At 42.9% G+C, this 22,887-nt stretch overlaps 2 protein-coding genes across 4 annotated transcripts; one reads left to right on the top strand and one right to left on the bottom strand.

The window, feature by feature from the left end:
• Positions 1-5,451: 5,451 nt before the first annotated feature.
• PPP6C (protein phosphatase 6 catalytic subunit) lies at positions 5,452-15,330 on the bottom strand. Its single transcript, XM_054007416.1, has 7 exons — positions 15,070-15,330; positions 13,404-13,499; positions 12,683-12,748; positions 11,954-12,095; positions 9,408-9,487; positions 7,436-7,645; positions 5,452-6,383 (listed from the first exon to the last, which is right to left on the bottom strand). Exons 1-7 carry the CDS (start codon positions 15,142-15,144, stop codon positions 6,135-6,137), a joined length of 918 nt encoding a protein of 305 aa, XP_053863391.1. The 5' UTR covers positions 15,145-15,330; the 3' UTR covers positions 5,452-6,134.
• A 165-nt stretch (positions 15,331-15,495) lies between these two features.
• RABEPK (Rab9 effector protein with kelch motifs) lies at positions 15,496-22,632 on the top strand. Of its 3 annotated transcripts, none has more exons than XM_054007414.1 (8): positions 15,496-15,653; positions 16,610-16,672; positions 17,023-17,180; positions 18,225-18,377; positions 19,392-19,553; positions 20,224-20,322; positions 21,781-21,930; positions 22,300-22,632. In XM_054007414.1, exons 2-8 carry the CDS (start codon positions 16,614-16,616, stop codon positions 22,608-22,610), a joined length of 1,092 nt encoding a protein of 363 aa, XP_053863389.1. In that variant the 5' UTR covers positions 15,496-15,653; positions 16,610-16,613; the 3' UTR covers positions 22,611-22,632. The 3 variants fall into 3 exon arrangements, with proteins under 3 accessions (XP_053863389.1, XP_053863388.1, XP_053863390.1); XM_054007413.1 differs by having other exon boundaries at positions 15,497-15,653; positions 20,224-20,373; XM_054007415.1 differs by lacking the exon at positions 18,225-18,377 and having other exon boundaries at positions 15,497-15,653; positions 20,224-20,373.
• The last annotated feature ends 255 nt before the right edge of the window (positions 22,633-22,887 follow it).

The following is a 22,887-nucleotide window of genomic DNA, read 5'->3' as shown; positions in this document are numbered from 1 at the left end:
CTAGGGTAGCCCAGCCCCTTACATACCAGGTCCACATACCCAATATTTTACTTGCATGACAAATTATTTTTACCCCCCCCCCCCCTTAAAGTTACGATACTAAGTTCAACCATCTCATGAACCAGCATTTCATATTAAGATGTGGAAGGAGGAGGTCTGATTTCCTACAGCTAGAATTATGCATTAAGACATGACACACTGTTCCCCATTGCTTAGCTTCAGTTCCAGTAAAGCTTCTCCACACGCCTCCTTTCAAGCATTTCAGTTTGCTTCTTCTGAGTCCTGACGGAATTCTGTGCCAAAAAATAAAATCTGCAAATTTTATTTGTCAATAAATAAATGTGAAGGCTCCAGCATGGCAATGGGGAGTACAGGCCACTGACTACAGAGGTGTGAGATCACCTTGTGCTCCCCCTGCCAATCTAGATATAGACTCGGCCCTAAAGTTGCACCCAACCCAGACACAGCACAAGGACCAGGCCTGTCCCAGAAACACCCTGGGGCCCTGTCCCTCTATGCCAAGCATACTAGATGTAGGCAGGCAGGTTCAGCCCAGCAGGATCCAAGTGTGAAGGGGCTTAGTGTGGGGAGATCCAGGTGTGGGGTGATAGGGTTCTGTATGGGGCAATCTGGGTGCAGGCAACTTGGTGGGGGAAGGTGTGACAGGTTGGATCACAGAAACCCCCTTGGGAATGGCCAACTGATGTGCCAAGACTACTTCTGCCCCTGCTTTCCTGCCCTGTCAGCTTAGGACTTCAGTGCCCTGCCTGGTTGGAGCCAGACCCGCTAGCCTGCTGCAAACCCAGACCCAGGGTCTGAACCACATCCTCTAACAGCTGTAGGCTTAACTGAAAGCAACTTACAGAAATGTTCCTGTCTTTAACGCTCAGATGTCCAACTTCCAATGGGGTCCAAACCCCAAATAAATCCATTTTACCCTGTATAAAGCTTATACAGGGCAAACTCATAAATTGTTTTCCCTCTATAACACTGATAGAGAGATATGCACAGCTGTTTGCCGCCCCCCCTCCCCGTATTAATACATACTCAGAGTTAATTAACAAGTAAAAAGTGATTTTATTAAACACAGAAAGTAGGATTTAAATGGTTCCAAGTAATAGCAGACAGAACAAAGTGAATTACCAGGTGAAATGAAATAAAACACACTAATCTAAGACTAATTCAGTAATACAACTGAGTACAGATAAAATCTCACCCTGAGAGATGTTTCAGTAAGTCTCTTTCACAGACTGGACACCTTCCTAGTCTGGGGACAGTCCTTTCCCCTGGTACAGCCCTTGTTCCAGCTCAGGTGGTAGCTAGGGGATTCCTCATGATGGCTGCTCCCTTTGTTCTGTTCCACCCATTTGTATATCTTTTGCATAAGGCAGAAATCCTTTGTCCCTCTCTGGGTTCCCACCCCCTCCTTCTCAATGGAAAAGCACCAGGTTAAAGATGGATTCCAAGTTCAGGTGACATGATCACATGTCACTGTAAGACTTCATTACCCACTTGCCAGCACACATGTATACAGGCAGACTTACAAGTAAAACAGAACCATCTGCAGACAATTGTCCTGGTTAATGGGAGTCATCAAGATTCCAAACCACCATTAATGGCCCACACTTTGCATAATTACAATAGGCCCTCAGAATAATATTTCATATTTCTAGTTTCATATACAAAAGTTATACATTTATACAAATAGGATGACCACACTCAACAGATTATAAGCTTTGTAATGATACCTTACAAGAGACCTTTTGCATGAAGCATATTCTAGTTAAATCATATTTAAACTCATTAGCGTATTTTCATAAAATCATATAGAGTACAACATCACAGGAGGATCTGGATGAACAGGGGTGCAGACATAATGCGACTCTGCAGGGAAGTCCAGGTGAATGTGGTTGGGGCTCAGCTGGGGGGGTCTGGTTGTGGAATGCTCAGGAGGAGTCCAGGGGCTGGTTGGGTGGGGATCTGGGTGTGGTGAGCTAGTCAGGGTGGTCCAGGTGCAGGTGGGGTGAGGTTTGTTGGGGTGGGGGTTTGAGTGTGGGGGGTGGTCTCAGTGCAGGGCTGGGGTCCAGATGCAGGGAGGTGGGGCTTGTTGTGGGGGTCTGGGTGCAGTGGGACTCCAGATGCAGAGAGTGAGGCGTGTTAAGGTGTGTGTTCAGGTTCTGGGTGCAGCAGGTGAGGCATGGTAGGGTGATCTGGCTATGAGGTGGGTCCAGATGCATGGGGGTTGGGAGGATGGGTGAGCAGCTCTCTGTACACTGGCCCCTCCCTCCCCACAGCTGAGGAGCAATAGGGGCAGGAAGTGGGGGGATGATGCAGAGCTTCCTGCAATCAGAGAGGTTTCTGGGGGTGGGTCTGACCCAGCCCTGGCTGCTCCTTGCGGGGGAAGAGGAAGTCCTGTCCTCCCCAGCCCAGCCAGGACTAGCAGCCTAGCCTAACATAGGCTAGGAGCCACTGGCTGGGGCAACCCCAGCTCCACCCCCACTGATTTACCTCTCCACTAGCTGCTCCTGGCATGCAAAACAATTTACTTGCACTGCTGGGGAGCAGCGCATGACCATTCTTGCAACTTCCCCATCAGAAAGTCACTTTTCTGCAGAGAAGCAAAGAAAGCTGCAGGAGATATGAATTCTGTGCACGTACAGTTGCGCAGAATTCTCCCAGGAGTATCAGTTCTTAAGAGGAGAATAAGATGTCTTTTGGAGCTATGAGGGAACAGTTAAGTTCATGTCAGTCTAAGGGATAACATTTATCAATGCAATCAAGATGAATTGTTTTTCCAACATTTTTTCATGCAAACTTTTTTTTCGTAATAGAAAAGGCATAGTTGGACACTGCAGGGAAATAAGAGCAGCTACCAGTCAGTACAATTTTAATCAAGATTTGAAAGCTGTGATTTTAATGCAACTACTGCACACTAAAAAAAGAACCTGCTGTAACTGAAGTGTATCTACTAGATTAATGGATTGGTTAGTATGATACTACACATAAGTGCTAGGACAGCGCCCTGAATAATCACACCACCACTTCCTTCCACCAAGCTGAGTTTACAGAAATACTGTTAGAGTTGTGCACTACAAAATGTTGAGGGGTTGATCTAGGAGCAAAGTTCCATGGTTGAATGGCTGCTCCATACTAGTGGAGTGGATCGTTAAAAGGGAAAGATTGTCTAGTGATACCCAAGTGAACATATTTGTATTTCCAGCTCTATCAGATTTAGCACAACTTCAGTTGTCATTTAGTTTCTTTATGCCTGTTACAACCCCTTCCTCCATCTAAAAATGGGGATATTTCCCTACCTCAGAAAGGAGCTATAAAACTTGATTCATTAGTCATAGAAAAACCACTTAACTTCCCTGATAGAAAAAGGCAACCAAATATTTTGGTAGGGTTAATCCTATTATGTGACAATAAGGGTTTGATACAGAGAATGCCTTACTATCCCCAAATTAGTTTATAACAGGTCAGACTATTTGATTTATTCTCTATCCCAGCCATTAAACTAATGCATAGAACTACATATTTCAGGATTGCTTTTCCTCCATAATATAATATTCAATTGTAATTGACAGGGATGATAGCCTCTTTGTTTATAGTACTACACTTCACAAAGGTAGGAAGTCAGTAGTTTTAATATTGATGCTAAACAGCTTGCTTGAGTTTATTTAAAATAAATAAGCACATTGTCACGTGTAACATTTTCTATTACTATATTAGATTTTCATCAAAGGTGCCCTTCCACCAGACACAAAAACAAGGTTAGTATTATGAGGGGGGAAAAGGAGGGGGAACAGCCACCACTGAAACATCAAAATATGCTATATAGCATGAGAGGGGAGTTAAAGGGTTTTTGATATTACGTAGGTAATCTGTACCACTCAAAAGCATTAAAGACAGTAATTAAATACACAATGTAAGATAAAATGGAAGAATTGCTGCAAGAGGAGTTTTGAAGTAAATGAAGTGAATTATTTTAATCACATAACAAGAATTAAATGAATTTCCAGTGTTCCACAATTACATTAGTAATTAGATTCACATTCTTGTAAAACAAAAATACTCCTCCCCCTGCCAAGTTATTCCAGGGTTCAAGACATGGATATTTCAGCTGTTGACCAAATAGAGCTCAAAAATGTCTGCAGAGAAGTGAGTGTGCTTCTCCTATTTCAGTTTATACCATTTAAAATAAAAAAAAAAGTCCAGATCCCAGTAAAAACTGCACCTGTTGGTCACTGTACCAGCAATGAAGTCAATAGGAGGCCAATGAGTCTCTCTGCTCAGTGCTCTTTGCCTGATCTAGTCATAAATTAGTATCTTGCTCTTCATTTTACATGAAGTCAAAAAACAGAAAATTTAATAGGAAGCAGTTTAACTTTTATTACATTTCCAGAAGCCAGAAAGTTTTATCCTATAAAAATAATTTATTGGATGTTCAAAACTACATTAAAAAACTAAAGTGCTTTATTGTTGACTGGCTTCACCAGAATATTTTTGGAATGTTAAGAAAGTAGTTGAAGTGAAAGGGAAATCAGATTGCTAAATCCCACTTAAATTGTTAACTAGAGTCATTAGAGATGCTATTAGTCTTTAATATAGAAAAGAAACAGAATAAAAATGCAACAGAACCCATTGGTGCTGCCTGGATGTGTTATACAGACACAACAGCCACAGTGGTGATTTTTTTTTTAATCACTTATCCAAAAAATGGGTAGATTGTTTGTTTCAAGACAAGTCTTGGATTCAGAAATGTTTTTACTTGCACTCAAGAATTAAATGTCTACTACATTAAAATAAAATCTCAAGTTTTCTTTGGTAGGTACCAGGTTATCTACTGCCAACTGTGTATCACTTTCCACCTGTCGAATCGGTGCTGACCCAATTGCAGATATTTAACACTACAATTTTATTACAGAGGCTTTTACCAAAATTTTGATATGTAATTAGGTATTTTAAGCACAAACAGTTTGATTCTCTGATAAGTAACTGTAAAAGTGGATTTGTGGACTTCTGTTTCTCATTGACTTCTACGTCAAATCCACTTGGTTTACAAATATCCCTACACCTTCCAGCCATCTACAAGTCAAGATTGGTGTTATATCCAGAAATAGATATTACAGTCAGAACATGGTTTAACAATTTTGTTGATTTGCAAGCAAGAACTGGACCAAGCTCAAGTCTCCTGCAGCTGTATTGACTCTGCAACTACTAACAGGAATGACAAGCAGTAATTTATTTTAGTGAGTAAATGACTTATATACACACAAGGAGCAGATGTACTGAATCATGTCATTTCTACACAGTCACTTTTCAGAAGAGAACCTCTTTCTTAAGGATTGCTTCCAAAAAACACTATTGTTAAAACTGTCAGTTCTATACTTGATAGCCAAAGGGTTAAGTAGTTCTTACTGCGTAGGGAAAAAAAAAGACATGCTCACATCAACAAAGTAGGATTTTTATTTGCAATATTTAACCTAGAGGTGGGTTTTATTTAAGATGACTTTATTAAAAATACAAGGTATCTGAAAAATCAGAACAATTATTATAATGTACAAATTCAATAGCTGTAGCAGTTTTTTGTATTTTTATTGGAATCCTAAAAAAAGGTGGGGGGAAGACAGCCCTTTAGACCACTTTTATTTTCACTTAAAACAAGATCTAACAAGGACGATTCAATTTTACATCTCAGACATGTGTACACAACACAATGCATTTACAGTCCCATCGTGCACACTAGGTAATAACTTTGCTGCTGAAATTTCTTAAAACTTACCAAACAAAAAGTTGAATGATATAATGGGGCCAAAATAGTTCCAATGTATTATGATTTTTTTTTGTAAAGGGAAAATGTTTAACCTAAAAACAGACATATGCAAGAACTACATGCAGCAGGATAAATAAATGTCAAAGACATTTCACAAGCATTCTCAAATGAGGGAAGGCATGTGGGGGGGGGGGGAGGAGGAAATCGAGACACTGCTACAGACACCATAATACACAATACATTTAGATAATTTAAAAATAAAAAAGGCAAGAGGCAGCATTTCAGCAGCAAAGTGCTCAATAAAAAGTATAGAGGGATAGTACAAGGAAATGGGGAAACAGCAGGATGGGAAAAGATCTCAAAGGAAATACGGTGTAGTTGTTCTAGGAGGAATTACGCGTTCTGAGTCTGGAACTGCACGGAATAACTTTGGTTCTCTTGTATTTACATCTTTAAAGACCATGATTGATGCAATATTTCCACAACGGTAACAATAATTTGGAGCAGACCATACTGTTACCAACTTCTCATCAAACATGAATTTATAGCCTTCGTGCACTAGCTGATGTGCTCTGCAGATGAGTTTTAAGTTGTTGATATGAACAAACTGTAATTTAAAAAAATATAAATATTTACAGTAAATAGTTACATATGCTTAGTACATAACAGCTCTTTACTACTTAGAACATTGCTGTGTCTCAAGATTTCAGTATTTTATTCAAGAAGAGGTCTGCTGGGTAAACCTGCAGACAAAAGCCTTCTACAGGAATCACCACTGAGTTTAACTGCAGATGAGATACCATTCATTTCAGACCCCTGGCTTTTGCCTCTAACTCCTGAGACCTACCAAATTGAGATAGTTCTCTTTCACAGCAGAAAATCTAGTTCATCAGAAGCTTAGAAACTAGTCAACCAGTCAAGAATGTGTTAACACAACCAGTGGTGCCATAAATGGACAGGGAGATTCCCCCCCCCCCCCAAAAAAAACAAACAAGTTGAGTGCCATCAACCCAAATAAGTAAAATGGCTACACAAGCACCACCTCTATTTGCATATTTTTAAGGCTCATACAATGTGTAATATGTTCAGGCTTTTTGGATTATGACACTACAACAGCTCCAAAGGCCAGGTTATACTATAAATCAGACACTACTAGTTCTGGTATTTCAATAATCTGAAAAAGGTTGACATGTTTTAGTGAATGGGTTTTCCCAGAGTTACTGAAGCTTTTGTTCAATGGAAGACTAAAGTGGGAGCTTTGGTGAGAAAGAGAAATGAAAAATGTTTCCATCCCAGTATTCTCCCAAAGCCAATCACCTCCTGTACTAGGATAACCACCCGATAGAAAGATTGATCACCATCTCACCTTAGGAACAAAATAGGGAGTTCACAAACAAAACAGATGTGCAGGTTGTTGTAGAAGTTGAAATGGCTTGTCACTAAGATTATCTTGAGATCTTTTATTATGGATTAGTATTAAAAGCAACCATCCTAGCTTACTCTACTGGTCTCCCTTGTAAAACGATTGCACTGTGCATAGTCAAACCACACAATGTTATTTCTGTTGTGCCATAGAGCATCAAACTTAAAGCTAAGCAATGTTTTAGTTCATTTGGTTCCTCAATAATTTTACATTATCGATGATGATGATGATTTTACCTCATTTGTGACCTTTGCACCAAACAGCCAGCCTGCTCCTCGGGGACTAATTGCCCAGGTATCAACATCCTCTGGATCAGACCAGACAAGGTCACAAAAGGCTCCTTTGTGGGGAATTTCTTGATTGCGTTCAATGGTTCGAATTTGATCCAGTGTCTTGATGTCAGGAGATAGGCCACCATGTACACAGAGAATCTGCTCATCTATTAACTGAGAGAAAGAATAGCATAGAAATGTAGGGCTGGAAGGAACTTCGAGAGGTCATCTAGTCCATCCACCCAGGACTAAGCCTACCTAGACCATCCCTGATAGGTGTTGACTAACACTTTAAGAATGTGACACTGATTCTACAGCTTCCATTTGAAGCCTATTCCAGTGCTTAACTATCCTCAAAATTAGGACATTTTCTCTAATATCTAACCTAAATCTTCCTTGTTGCAAATTAACCCCCAATACTTCTTGTCCTACCTTCAATGGACATGGAGAACAGTTGATCACCATCCTCCTTATAACAGCCCTTAACAAAATTGAAGGCTTATGTCCTCTTTCAATCTTCTTTTCTCAAGAAGAAACATTCCTGTTTTTTTTTTTTTTTTAAGCCCTTCCTGATAGGTCAGGTTTTCTAAGCCTTTTGTTTTTGCTGCTCTCCTCTGGACTCTCCAGTTTCTCCACATTTTTCTTAAAACATGGTGCCCAGAACTAGTCAGAACTCCAGGTGAGGCCTCACCAGTGCCAAGCAGAACAGGACAATACCGCCTGTATCTTACATATGACACTCCTGTTAATATAATTCTGGGGTGCATTAGCCTTTTTCACATTGATAGTGGTCTATAAAATCATGACTGGTGTGGAAAAAATAAATAAGGAAGTATTATTTATGCCTTCTCATAACACAAGAACTAGGGGGTCACCAAATGACATTAATAGGTAGCAGGTTTGAAATAAACAAAAGGAAAAAAAAAATTTCCCTCACAGAAAACACCGTCAACCTGGGGAACTCTTTGCCAGAGGAGGTTGGAAAGGCCAAGACTATAACTAGGTAAGTTCATGGAGGATAGGTCCATCAATGGCTATTAGCCAGAATGGACAAGGATGTGTCTCTAGCCTATTTGCCAGAAGCTGGGAATGGGCGACAGGGATCACTTGATTATCTGTTCTGTTCATTCCCGTGGGGGCACCTGGTATTGGCCATTGTCAGAAGACAGGATACTGGGCTAGGTGGACCTTTGGTCTGACCCAGTATGGCTGTTCTTATGCTGACTCATTCAATTTGCAATCCACTATAACCCCCAAATCCTTTTCAACAGTATGACTGCCTAGCCAATTATTCCCCATTTTGTAGGTCTGTATTTCACTTTTTCCTTTGAGTACTTGCACTGGTCTTTATGGAATTTCATCTTGTTGAATTCAGACCAATTCAACAATTTATCAAGTTCATTTTGAATTCTAATCCTATCCTCCAGTTGCTTGTACCCTATACCAGCTTGGTGTCATCTGCAAGCTGTAGAAGCACACGCTTCCCTCTATTATTCAAGTCACTAATGAAAATATTGACTAGTACTGGACCCAGGACAAACTCCCTGCAGGACCACTGTAGAGCCTCCTCCCCGCCCCTCCCCCGATACCAAACCATTGATAACTACTCTGAGTACAGTCTTTCAATCACTGGTGTACCCACCTTATAGTAATTTCATCTAGACCATATTTCCCTAGTCTGCTTATGAGAATGTTATGCAGGAGTGTATAAAAATACTTTCTAAAAGTCATGATACATCAGTCTACTTCTCCCCCACCCACTAGTCCAGGATTCATGTGTAAAGCCTGGAATATTTTTACTTTTCATTTCAGTTTGTCTCTAGACACTATGTGACAAAGGCCTCTTAGACATGTGCCTAGTGAAACAATGATGCAAAATAATCTGCTCTATATGTTTTTAAAGTGAGTTAAAAAAAAAAAAAAAAAAACAACTTACAGCTGCTACTGTGAGCATATCAAAGACTTTGGTACAGTATCTCCAGGCATTTGCATTTCCGTATTTGGTTTGGCACTCATCTGTTAAATAGAGAAATCACTTTATTGTTTGACATTTCCCCCCCCACACCCAATTCTGTTAAGGAAAAAACCCTCAAATAGTTACCCTAGAACTTGAAATCTCAATAACCAGATGAACAAAGAAATATGCTGGGCCACCAGTTAGGAACACTGACTGTAGTACAATGAGAGAGGATTTTTCTTATGGCCATCTGTCCACTCCACTGGCAGTGGTTCTCTCATTTCTTGCATATTCAAGCAATATTTTGGCACAGGTTTCCTCCCATCTGAATGTGACTAAAGGGGCTGCCTCCATAAAAAGCATCTTCACGCCCTTCACAACTCAAATCTCAATTTAGTTCACCATGAACAAGTCCTTGGTTCAATTCTTGTGATATGAAAATAAGTCAGATGCTACTAGGATGATTAAATAAGACAGATGCTTCTGAAGATGCTCTTACCAAAGGAGAGGAAGAGAGCTACAGTTGCTTTGTTTGGTTTAGAAAATCAACCTGGTCCAAATTATGCTATAGGAACTAATACCCCCATTAGGCCACTAAGGAAACTGAACAGACAAATCTTAGGGTTTTTTTTTTTAAATAAAGAAGTTATTTCCACGTTTGAGTTGCTGAAGATCGTACTGTGAGACACAAAGAAAAGGCCTCACAAATAGGCTCTGCTAGCTACTGCCCCTAAAGCAGTCACAGTGGCACAGCATGGCCCTATCTATACAGGCAGAACCAAACCATGCAATACATTTTTGGGTCAAAGAGGACAGAGCCTCAATGTAGTATTAAGTAACTAGATTCTAATAAAAGGCAACAGAGGGTCCTGTGGCACCTTTAAGACTAACAGAAGTATTGGGAGCATAAGCTTTCGTGGGCAAGAACCTCACTTCTTCAGATGCAAGTAATGGAAATTTCCAAAGGCAGGTATAAATCAGTATGGAGATAACGAGGTTAGTTCAATCAGGGAGGGTGAGGTGCTCTGCTACCACTTGAGGTGTGAACACCAAGGGAGGAGAAACTGCTTCTGTAGTTGGCTAGCCATTCAGTCTTTGTTTAATCCTGATCTGATCGTGTCAAATTTGCAAATGAACTGGAGCTCAGCAGTTTCTCTTTGGAGTCTGGTCCTGAAGTTTTTTTGCTGTAAGATGGCTACCTTTACATCTGCTATTGTGTGGCCAGGGAGGGTGAAGTGTTCTACAGGTTTTTGTATATTGCCATTCCTGATATCTGACTTGTGTCCATTTATCCTCTTGCGTGTGACTGTCCAGTTTGGCCAATGTACATAGCCGAGGGGCACATGATGGCATATATAACATTGGTGGACATGCAGGTGAATGAGCCGATGATGTTGTAGCTGATCTGGTTAGGTCCTGTGATGGTGTTGCTGGTGTAGATATGTGGGCAGAGTTGGCATCGAGGTTTGTTGCATGGGTTGATTCCTGAGAAAACTACAATGCATTGGTGACCGCCCAGAAAACACCATCCTAGCCACCATGGATGTAGAGGCTCTCTACACAAACATCCCACACACAGATGGAATACAAGCTATCAGGAACAGTATCCCTGATGATGACACAGCACAACTTGTTGCTGAGCTCTGTTGCTTTTTACAGATTCAGATTAACACGGCTACCCCTCTGATACTAGGTTCTAATAGATCTAGATAAGTCAGACCTAGCAAGCAAGGATTCCTTAGGCATAATGGATTAAGATATCAAGATTTATACCCGTTTCTCCTCATTTCCAGAGGGATCCAAAATCAAGTCCATTTTTGATTACATATTTTTTGAGGCAACTATTAGATCCTTGAAAGATTTCCTCAGGTCTTGTCATAACTTAATTGTAGTTCCAAAGCTTTCAGGCAAACCCACTCCCTCAGTTTATATTATGTGTGTTATTGACTAATACTAATCTTGTGTTCATTCACTAATATTGCCTCCTCTACTGCACCAGCAGTGACTTACCAGATAAGCCATCTTTGTTACCAAGTTGGTATAATTAGAATTAAAACCTATTATGTCCTTAGCCATAAAGAGAATTCTCTATATTTTGTTTTTCTACAGCACTTTTCAGACAATCCCAAAGCACTTCAAATATTAAACCTCAACTCCCATATTAAGCTCTTATCTGTGAAATTGGGATAAGGAAGTCTGAGGCATAGAGGTGAAGACCTATGGTCTTACTGCAAGTCAGTGACAGACCTGGAAATAGAACTCTACCCAGTAGATTAGAACATAGTCCTTTTCAAGACTATAATTACTGTTCCCCATACTATGCTACAATACTTCACTATTTGACAGTGTATACATTCAGATTGGCTTATTTCTCTGATGAATCCTATTTCACAATCCACTTGGGCTCTAGAAAAGCTAAACACATTGTATTCAAAATCAAATTTACCAAAGAAAGGACAGAGAATCAGTTCACTGCATTTTTAGGTTAGTTAACCACAATTCAGAAACAGTTTATAAAGACTTACCATAAAATCCATATACTTGTGTTATCTGCCTGCTCTCATGATTCCCTCGCAAGAGTGTGATACGATCAGGCCATTTAGCTTTTAGTGCAAGAAGGTAGGTGAAAGTCTCAAGACTATAGTAACCTCGGTCTACAAAGTCACCCTGCAAATTAAAAATATTTTTACATAATAAATGGAAAAATGGTTTCAGAAGTGCACACAGTAACATATCTATTTCTAATTCCTCAATTCGTAAAGAGGCCCAACACCACGAGGCATCGTAGCACCATTAAATATGTTTTCAGAATTCAAATAGTAAAAAACAAAAAACATTTAAATGGATATTTGAAATTTCACATTTAAAACTGAAGCATTACTTCTGTGATTCTTATGTTCCCATTCATCCAAGCAACATTCCGGGAGGTCCTTTATTAGCCACTCAAATATTCTACTTCCCTTCTACTGCCAACGTAAGCTAGAGCTTTTAGATAGCAGGCTATAAAATGCATTTCCTTTCATGTGAACCAGCATTACCTATTTCAAATTTTAGGTAGACAAAATAAAAGCCACACACATTAACCAAGTGAAAGAGTAAATTTGGGAGTGGAAAATATGTTTACAAGCAAGAGAGTTAAAATGGAAACTAAAACCAAAGAAGTCTGAAATTTGTTTTAAATCAACAGTGTAATTGTAGAAGTGCTTTCCTTACACTTTTTTTGAATGACCAACTAACATCTAATATGTACATACCATAAATATGTAGTTTGTGTCAGGAACCTGACCTCCAGTTCTGAACAGTTCACATAAGTCATAAAACTGCAAAAAAGAGTTTGTCCATATTAAGGGTTCTGTTATCATTGTTAGTTAAGAGTGTGTTAGCACAAGTAATTGGAATTTATCTAGGTTTAGAGAGAAATAATCATTATTTTCAAGAACAAGATAAAAGTAGGTCTGAAAAAGTTCAGCTGAACAATTATGGCCTCAACGGACAGATTTCCCATTCATCCACTTGGTGTTAAAAAGCCACATGTAAACTGCTGAAATACTGATTAGGTCTTACTTCCCCAGAGCAGCTTTACAGTGTGCAAGCCCCTCGTATGCATAACGCCCATCAACTTCAAACGGAGTTCCCTCCTTCTAGGGTGAGGCCCCTCTTTACATTGAACAGCTCAACAATTGCAGTTTGAGTGAGTGAGGCTAATTCAGCAATGCTGCTTAATCTGTGAGGCTGACTTCCCAAAAGCACACTCTGGGAAAGTTAAAAACAGGACGTTTTTCTTCCACTGCACAAAAGCAGCTCATACAAAATATTGCAAATTACTGAACATTCAGCAGATGGTTCTGCTTCCCCGAACTATGCTTCCCCAACCATATATTTATATTCACCATCAAGCTTTACAGAAATGTTTGCAAGTGACAGACTCTGCTTGCTCTCTAGGGGTATAACATGCAAGTATTCATGCCATTTTACCTGTCCATGTATATCTCCACAAACTGTAACTGGTGTAGATACTGGCTGCACATTTGACTCTTCCAGCAGTAGGTCACACACATAATCACATAAGCGCTACAGAGAAAAAGTTTACACTGATCAGCCTGTGGGTTTTGTGCATTGTAATATCAAGTATTAACAGATTTCTAAACTAATGAACTAAATTATTTGCTTTAGGATTTATTCAGGTACCAAATTCTCTAGACATCAATGAGAAACCATGCTGACATGACTTGGGATGAGAAACGTGTGAGAAAGTTTGGTTACATTTGAATTAATGTTTTAAAGCGCCACTACAGACTCATACAGTTTAACTATAGTCTCAGTGAGGCTCAGAGCAACAGTTCACAGAATCAGTGTAAATTATATTATTTAAATGCTACATTAAATTGCAGTTTTGCTCTAAAAAATTAAACTGATTACCTCTGTGGCTATTTCATGTTTATTGTATCAATGATTTCTGTATTAGATGTGCTCAGTTTACAAGGAAAGGAGTTAATTTCCAACTACAAACCCTAAAAACTTATCCTGGAATGAAAGACTCAAACTGGATTCTGTCCTTCTCACTCATCAACAACTAAGGTCTCAGTTACACCTGTGCAACCCCATGTTCTTCACTGCAGGTACATAGATACAGTTCACTGGAACTTAGAAAACAATTCCATTGATGATGTACAAGAAAAGAATAGAATCCTACTCACATACTCAGGCACATTGACTCCACTGAGTCATAGAAGCAGAGTACCACATTTATTGTTGCATGACTCTCCATGTACAATGGTTAATGGACCACTTCTCTTTTAATGGTCTCACAATGTGAGAGAACTACTTATGTTAAACAAGCTGTTCCAATTTCCTATTTAGCTGAGACACTCTGGGCTTGTACACACTACCACTTCTGTTGGTATAACTTATGTCACTCGGGGTATGAATTAGACTGTAAGTGGCAGTGTGGTTTTCTTATGCCAGCTCTCCCACTGACATAGAGCGTCTTCACAATGGCACAGCTATGCCCCTGTGGTGATTCTCGTGTAGACTACGCTCTGAGTAGCTTTCCATAATGGAAAAAGAGCTCAGTAACACAAAAGTTGGTCTCTTTCACCAAAGTTGGCCCAATAAGAGATATTAGCTTACACTAGCTTATGTCTCTAAGGTACAATAGTGTGAGGTCTGCAGCATTAGAAGAGGCCAGTCACTTTTCAGACTAGAACCACACAGACAAGGATATTTCTTCCAGCTTGTACCTAGTCAAAGCAATCTGCAGAAGGGCCTGTGCTGCAGGTCTGGCATTGTGCACAAGGTTGCAGACAACGTCCCAGCCCTGAAGAGCTGACACTGGCAACATGCCGGGCTACCTTAGCAACAACCCTGTTTCTCGAAGGGACCTCCGGGCAGGGCGCCTGACCGAACAGCCGCTCGCTGAGGCGGGGATCGCTCGCCCCTGTCTCCGCTTCTCCCGGGCCAGGCCACTGCCGGCGCCAGGGGAGCGAGCCCAGGCCGGGAACAGCGCTGCTGCCGCACCCCAGCGCGGCGGGGCCCCAGCGCCCGGAGCCCGGTCTGCGCTGGGCAGGGGCCAAGCCGCCCCCCCCCCCGGCTCTCTCCCGCTACCTTCCGCCCGGCCCGGCCCCGCGCCGCCGCCCCTCACCTTGAGGTCGTTCTCGGGCAGGTACTTGCAGAGCCGCGCAATCTCAACGTACTTATCCAGGTCCAGAGGCGCCATCTTAGCAGAGCAGCTGTGGGGGTCCGGCAACTTCCGGGGGCGGTAAAGCCCCTCTGCCGCGGCCACAAGCCGGAAACAAGGGGCACTTCCGGGGCGCCCCCTCCGCTCGGGGAGGAAGCCGGAACTCAGTCGGTCCGTTCTACCCAGGGACAGGAAACGGAGGCGCCCCCCACAGACCTCCACCAGGGGGGTGCATCCGCCTCACCTCCCAGCGTGCTCTGCGTCAGCCCTTGGCGCGCTGCGCAAAGCATGCTGGGAGCCATGGCTGCCCGGGCTGCGGTGCATGCTGGGCAATGTAGTCTCTGTGGGGCCCTCCATATTCGAGGTGGGCGGCAAGGAGAGAGGCTTGACCCCGCCCCGCCCTGTGGAGCGAGGCTCGGGCCGGCGGGGTGGGGCGGGGCCGGCGGAGGGGAGCGAGGGCCCGGGCCGGGCGCTGTAGCTGGGGCAGCCCGCGGGGCGCGGTCACTTCTCCCAGCTCGCGGGTTCTCCGCCCCGCGGGGGCAGCGGCGGTGAGCGGGGACGGCTGGGCCGGGGCCTGGCTGCGCTGTCCCCGGGGGCCGAACGGGCCGGGACTGGAGCCGGGCAGTGCCCAGCGGGTCGCCCGGTCCTCCAGCCCGCCGGCGCGGCCGCTCCTCCGCCTGGGCAGCGCCGGGCACCCGCGTGGGGCCGCGCCATCAGCGGCCTTGTGGAGACGATGGGACGGGACCGGTCCTGCCTGCGGGGGAGGGTCTCGGGGGGGATTTCCCCGCAGGCGCTGGGGTGGGGGCTCGGGGGGGGGGATTTCCCCACAGGCACTAGAGGGGTTTGAGGGGCTCGGGGGGGATTTCCCCACAGGCGCTGGAGGGGTTTGAGGGGCTCGGGGGGGGATTTCCCCACAGGCGCTGGAGGGGTTTGAGGGGCTCGGGGGGGATTTCCCCACAGGCGCTGGAGGGGTTTGAGGGGCTCGGGGGGGATTTCCCCACAGGCGCTGGAGGGGTTTGAGGGGCTCGGGGGGGGATTTCCCCACAGGCGCTGGAGGGGTTTGAGGGGCTCGGGGGGGATTTCCCCACAGGCGCTGGAGGGGTTTGAGGGGCTGGGGGGGGATTTCCCCACAGGCGCTGGAGGGGTTTGAGGGGCTTGGGGGGGATTTCCCCACAGGCGCTGGAGGGGTTTGAGGGGCTCGGGGGGGGATTTCCCCACAGGCGCTGGAGGGGTTTGAGGGGCTCGGGGGGGATTTCCCCACAGGCGCTGGAGGGGTTTGAGGGGCTCGGGGGGGGATTTCCCCACAGGCGCTGGAGGGGTTTGGGGGGGATTTCCCCCCAAGCGTTGGGGGTCTCGGGGGGGATTTCACCACAGGCGCTGGGGGGGGGTTGGGGGTCTCGGGGGTGAGATTTCACCACAGGCACTGGAGGGGTTTGGGGGGCCTGCAGGGAGAGAGACTCTAGGGGGATTTCCATGACTCTGGCTTTGCCTTCCTCTGCTCAAGATTCATGAGGCCGAAGCTGCTGCCGGTTCTGGAGCCTGGAGCTGTCCCCCAAAGGGCCACATGGTCAGTGCACCCCAACATTCCCCATTCATCCTCAGTCCCCCCACCATGGCTATCGTGTTAGAGTGGCATCAAATTCCCCTATTAAAGCCCAATAAAGCACCAGCTTCTTTGATGACTATATGGGGTTCATATTAGAATGTGGGGGGTGTTTTTTACATTCTTCCCATCAATAAATGACACAATCTTTTCACTTAATTTCCCCTCATTTCACTGTTCCAGGAGTGGTTTATACCCTTCTTCTCTGGCACAGCACTTCCCCATTGAAGGCACTACAAATATCCCTGTCCTTCCCTCCCCAAACCTTTGTGTGCACACCAGGCCTGATTCATGCCTATATTTCCCTATTCTAGGTACACACTTGTTCCCCTTGGAGAAAGCCCTAGTGCACGCGTTGGCCATAACTGCTTATATTTGCCTCCAGTCCCAACCGCTGGGAAAGGCAAAGTGGTCATCGTCGGGGGAGCAGACCCCAGTGGCAGCTTCTCCGATGCTCACATCATAGATCTGGGTAAGAACAGGAAGTGTTTAGCAGTTTTGTTGCCTGTTACACTGTCTGTCCTTGGAAACCAAAAGTCTGTTCAATCTTCGCTGTACTTGGGGAGATCAGGCCAGATCCATGCAAAAACCTCAATGGGACAGTAAAAACTGTGATGATAAGGCCTAGAAACAGTGAGACAGCTTCTTACAGCAGGTGTACACTACAAATTTACATCAGCACAGCTGCACTGCGTCTGGTAAAGATGCTCAGCCTAAGCCAATGGGGGCAGCTCTCCCATCAGCTTAATAACTTCACCTCTGCGAGAGGCGGTAGCTATGTCGGCAGGAAAAGCTTGCCCACTGACGTAGCACTGTCTACACCCAAGGCGACGGTCAGCATAACAACATTGCTGTGGGGTGTGGATTTTTCATACCCCTGAGCGATGTAGTTCTATTAAAGTAAGGATGTAGTGTAGACCAAGCCTTAGTCTTGAGTGTTACAATCTGTCCAGATGGATGAAGGACCCAATCCTGCAGCCACATGGGTCTGAATATGGCTGTGGATGTCATTGAAAGATCAGAGCCTAGAAGGAAATAGGGTTTCAAGTTTCTTTATATTCTGGACTTGAATCTCATGTCTGTGTCGTGAGGTATGGACATCCATGGTCATTTTGTTGGGGGGTGGGATAGGTGAGCTAAGAAAGATATTGGGTGATCTGTCATATGCGTCTGTGCTGGAGTGCGTTTATGGGGACGCTTTCAAGTATTAGACTCCACACTCTTGTCAAAATTAGAATATAGGCTAACATCAAGGGGCAGTGTTGATAGACTAAAGTAGCTTAGCTCAGTTGAATTATTTTGTCTTATATTGAAAGGACTAACTGCCCTGAGACTTACCCCTTGAGGAGGTGGCCATCAGCCATCTATCTATGTCTGATTGTCCTCAAGTAGCATTTGTATTTAGCTGAAATTTGTTCATGGATTACACTATGCCTCAGCCTAAGGTAACTGTAGCAGTACTGGAAACACCAGTCTTGTTGCAAATGGAACTCTGCACTTACTCCCTCCATTGCAGATAGACACCAGTGGGCAATGCCTGGTTGGGTGGGCCTGTTGCCTCGATATGAACATGCCACCTTCATTCCCACAAGCAGCCCCACTAGCCTCTGGGTGTTTGGAGGGGCTGACCAGTCTGGAAATAGAAACTGTGTTCAAGTGCTGAATCTAGGTAAGTGTGTGGTAGAATCTACCTATCCCAGCCTTCTCTCTTTCTTTGTTGGACAACTGGATATGCACCTGTTATCCATGTGAGAAACTGTTTGAATTACTTTGTTAGATTTGTAAAGTACAGGTTACAACTTCAAAAGCTGTATTTACAGGAAAACGATTTCCTTTATCTCCTCCTAGGAGCGTTAAAGACTAGGTAGAATCAAATCTACGACTTTCTAAAATGCTGTGGTGACTTTTGCAGTGTGACCCTCAGGTTCCTTGCCGCAGGGAATGCACTGTACACTAGTGCTTCACAGCAACGAATCCCATGCTTGGCATTAACAGGAGCATTTTTGTGCCCAATGAGTGGGTCCTAACAGAGCCGTATCAGCCCACCATGCAGTGCAATGTGTGTGGGCCATTTGATGGTCTGCTCTGTATGGATATTAAAGATTCTTAAGAAACTAGGCGTTTGCCCTGGAGTTGTTAACCAAAAATTACTCTCCCTTCTCTGTTGTCTTATGTGCCTGTTTTTTACCTATCTGTTGTCCTCCACTACACAGGTGACAGCATTTCAGTGGTGCTGCATATATATTGCTTGTAAAGAGCGTTTTTTAAAAGTCTCAACTTATGTAATGACAGATTCCCTGTAAAAATCTCTAGGTGTGGAATAAATACAGGAGCTTTGTAGCATTAGTGGGAAATCCTGGGAACCATGTTTGATTTCAGCATACAAATACATTCCACAAAATCCTATGTGGCTAATGTAGAATGGACATAGCACTTTGTCAGGTGGTGTAAACAAACCTGAATTAGAAACATGAAGCTGACCAACCTTTCACTTGCAACTTGGATTTTTCACTCATTTCCCAAAAGTCATTTTTTGCCACTTTTGACGTTTTTTTTTCCTGACACTGTTTTGTGTGTTTAATAACTCCCTAGTCAAGTCAATCTCAGCTCTGAAGAATTCATATAAATAAGGTAACTTCTTGTTATTTATTTGTGAATAATTATCATTTCATCTTTTAATTAGAAACAGGAATCTGGGAAAGTCCTAAAGTGACTGGGACTCAACCACTCCCTAGGACATTCCACACGTCATCAGCGGCTATAGGAGACCGGCTTTATGTTCTTGGAGGGGGAGATAAAGGAGCAGAGCCCGTTAAAGATCCACAACTTCACGTGTTTGACACAGGTACCTCTAAATAACTAATATTTTGTTACACTGAGTTAAATGATTCATTGTCAACTTGGACTGAAAGCTTGTGTGGGGCAGAGATGAATAAAGGCCTGGAAATGCAAATAATACATAAAGAATTAGGTAAAGTGGTATAGTGTATTATTAGACACTGGTTTTTGGCTACAGGTTTAAATTAGATGGATGAGCTGTACACCCTACCTGAAGCTTATCAACACCTCACAGTCACTGGGGAACTGGGTAGTATCTTCAGAGGAAAGTATCATTGGCATTGCGGGACGGGATTGAGGTGTATTGTCAGAATCCTCCAACTTCTACTACAATTTGCTGCTAGTAGCCATTTTCTTTCAGAAGTGGGAACATATGCTGCTCACTTCACTATGAAAGGACAATATGTAGAGCAAAGACAATGATTTTTTTCTACTACACCAACAGTGTGTAATTACTTCTAGATGAGATGTACAAAGAGCTGCATTTCTTTGCTGAGTATGTATTTGAATTGCCTTTTGCAACAATCCCAGAAACTAGACGCTTGAGGCTTTTGTTATTTATTTAAAAATCATCTTGTCAGACTTGGTCTAGAGGTCCTTAGACAAGTGTTTCTGGTTTAATGTCTTTACAGAACTCCAACAATGCACCACATAATCATATGTATTCCCATTTCTAGCCACTTTGACTTGGTCGCAGCCAGAAGTACATGGTAATCCTCCCTCACCTCGGCATGGCCATGTGGTGGTTGCAGTTGGGACCAAGCTTTTCATACATGGTGGGTTATCTGGTGATAAATTTTACAATGATCTGTTCTGCGTTGATACAAGTAAGTATATAAAGTAGCTATTGCTGCATTAATAAGTAGTGTGATGTGGTCTGCTTTGAGAGAGACCATCTCTTACAGAACCACTAAAATAACTATTGGATAGGTGCAGTAAATAGGCTCCAGGGTGGCTGGTTGGTGCTGGGGCATGTTGCTTTTGTTATTTGTCATGCTGATCCTCAGTTCTTAAGCAGGCAGAAATCCTATTGGCTTCAGTGAGAGATTTGTCTACAGGTCTAATGGACTGGGATTGGTGGTGACAATGCAAAAGTGTGTGTGCGGGGCTTCCCCTCTGTCAAAGCCAACTGCTGGTTACAAGCTGAGAAATATGGGCATTTCTGTAATATGGCTCTGGAGATAATTACTATTTGACGTATCCAAGAGCTGAATGTATGTTGCTGTTTGGGTTCTTTTGACTGCTGAAAAACTGCTTGACAGTGATTAATTACCACAAAGTATCTGAAAGACTGGCACCCCATGTTTCTTTCATAAATGGCTGCAGTAGCATATTCTGTAAATATTAATTAAAACAATGCTCTGTCTTTACTGTGTAAGGCACTCTCATGAGTCAGAATGGCAGTGAAAGCTCTATCCATCCTATTGATGTTCTATACAAGTAGAACCTCAGAGTTACCAACACCTCGAGACTGGAACTTGTTCATAACTCTGAACAAAACGTTATGGTTGTTCTTTCAAAAGTTTACAACATTGACTTAATACAGCTTTGAAACTTTACTGTGTAGAAGAAATATGCTGCTTTTAATCATCTTAATTTAAATGAAACAAGCACAGAAAAAGTTTCCTTACCTTGTCAAGTCTCTCTTAAATTTCCCCTTTATTTTTTTAGTAGTTTACATTTAACACAGTATTGTACAGTATTCGCTTTTTTTAAAAATCTCTGCTTCTGCCTAATTGCGTACTTCCGGTTCCAAATGAGATGCCTGGTTGACTGGTCAGTTCGTAACTCCGAGGTTCTACTATAGTTGCTCCCCTATTATATATGGGAGGGAGAACATCATCAACCAAGTGTACTCCTGCTGCTTGATGGTTGTTGGTACCACCAGGAACTCCCATGCAATGGAAAGAAGAAATCTAGCACATCCCCATAGAAGGAAAATCTGTGTGCTTCCCCCAATGCCACCTCCCCAGAAGGACAGTACCTCTGATGCAGGAAAGTGCGAAGTACCTGCAATTGTTGTTCACATCCAAAAAGAACAGCAGTCTTGTTACTAGCCTGAGCTCTTACAAGCAAAGCCCAAGTATGACAGCTTTAAAACAAAAGCAAACTCAAAGATGGGGCTGATTCAGAGGATTTCAGACCCTGCCCAACTGTTGGCCTTTTAATGCTAATAAATAGCCGTTTATTTCATTCTATACAATGTAGCCACGGATTTATTTTTCTGCCTATAGATGATATGAGATGGGAAAAGTTACCAGCTGCTGGTGATGTCCCAGGAGGACGGGCAGCTCACTCAGCTGCTGCCTTTGGAGACCATCTGTACATTTTTGGTGGAATGGACCCGACTGGGGCACTGGATACAATGTATAAATACCACATAGGTGGGAAGTTTTTTTTCATAAAATTCTACAAAGGTTTTTACCCTTAATTACTGTATGAAAAATATATTTTTATCATAGGAATTATTATTACATCTTCCCTAGAAACTCCAAACCCAATTCCCTTCTTGGTTACCACAACTTTACACCAGTGTGTGTCTATTGAAATCAGTGGCATTACTCCAATTCTATACTGGTATAATGTTATGGTTAATCAGCACGACCTCCCCACCCTACCCTCTTTTTTTTTTAAGGCGTTATAACATTGCAGACTAGTCCATAATTTGATGCCACTATCCTTGTTGTTCTTTCCAATTTTGTGAATTTCAAACTGATTTCACAGTGAGTTTTATGTCTTTTTTTGAACTGCAGAAAACCAACAATGGACGCTATTAGAATTTGATTCTCCTTTGCCCCCTGGAAGGTTGGACCATTCCATGTGCATTGTTCCATGGCAAGTATGTGTCAATGTTAAGAACAGAGATTCAGAAGCTGTAACCAGCAGAAATACAATCGGGAAGGAAGCAACTGAAACAGTCAGTGATGAGGGGGACTCTGATCAGAAAAAACGAATAGGAAAAGACTGCACAGAAGACAAATTGATGTATTTGTTTTTAATATTTGGTGGGATGGATACTCGAGGGGAGATTCACAGGGACTGTATTGTGAATCTGATTAAGTAATAAAACCAGAGTACTCAAACTGTCCACTTGTATAAATCTAATTCTTTTTTCAGTGTTTATAACTGATAAGATCACTCCAAGAAATGAAATTCTGGCATGAACTGAGTGTTGTGCTAAGAAAATCTTATTTATTAAAATTCTCTTGTTATAGATGTCTCTATTTATTACTTTACCTTCCTGGGCTGCTGTGTAGATTTACATGTATGTAATGTCCTTCACCTTAAAGGGTCACAAACTCCAGAAATGTGTACAGCTACCTTTTATAGTCTCCTTCAGA

The sequence above is a fragment of the Malaclemys terrapin genome, chromosome 17 (genome assembly GCF_027887155.1).
Source record: "Malaclemys terrapin pileata isolate rMalTer1 chromosome 17, rMalTer1.hap1, whole genome shotgun sequence".
NCBI classification, from domain to species: domain Eukaryota; kingdom Metazoa; phylum Chordata; order Testudines; family Emydidae; genus Malaclemys; species Malaclemys terrapin.
The sequence above is the reverse complement of the archived record's forward strand: the minus strand, read 5'-3'. Positions and strand labels throughout refer to the sequence as shown.

Coding starts and splice junctions, on each gene's coding strand:
- PPP6C (XM_054007416.1), bottom strand. CDS start 15,144: ATGGCGCCTCTGGACCTGGATAAGTACGTTGAGATTGCGCGGCTCTGC. Junction 13,500..15,069: donor TGCCCGAGAACGACCTCAAG/GTGAGGGGCGGC, acceptor TTTTCTCTGTAG/CGCTTATGTGATTATGTGTG. Junction 6,384..7,435: donor GTGCAAAGGTCACAAATGAG/GTAAAATCATCA, acceptor TTTAAATTACAG/TTTGTTCATATCAACAACTT.
- RABEPK (XM_054007413.1), top strand. CDS start 16,614: ATGAGGCCGAAGCTGCTGCCGGTTCTGGAGCCTGGAGCTGTCCCCCAA. Junction 17,181..18,224: donor TGCTCACATCATAGATCTGG/GTAAGAACAGGA, acceptor CCTCCATTGCAG/ATAGACACCAGTGGGCAATG. Junction 21,931..22,299: donor AATGTATAAATACCACATAG/GTGGGAAGTTTT, acceptor TTTGAACTGCAG/AAAACCAACAATGGACGCTA.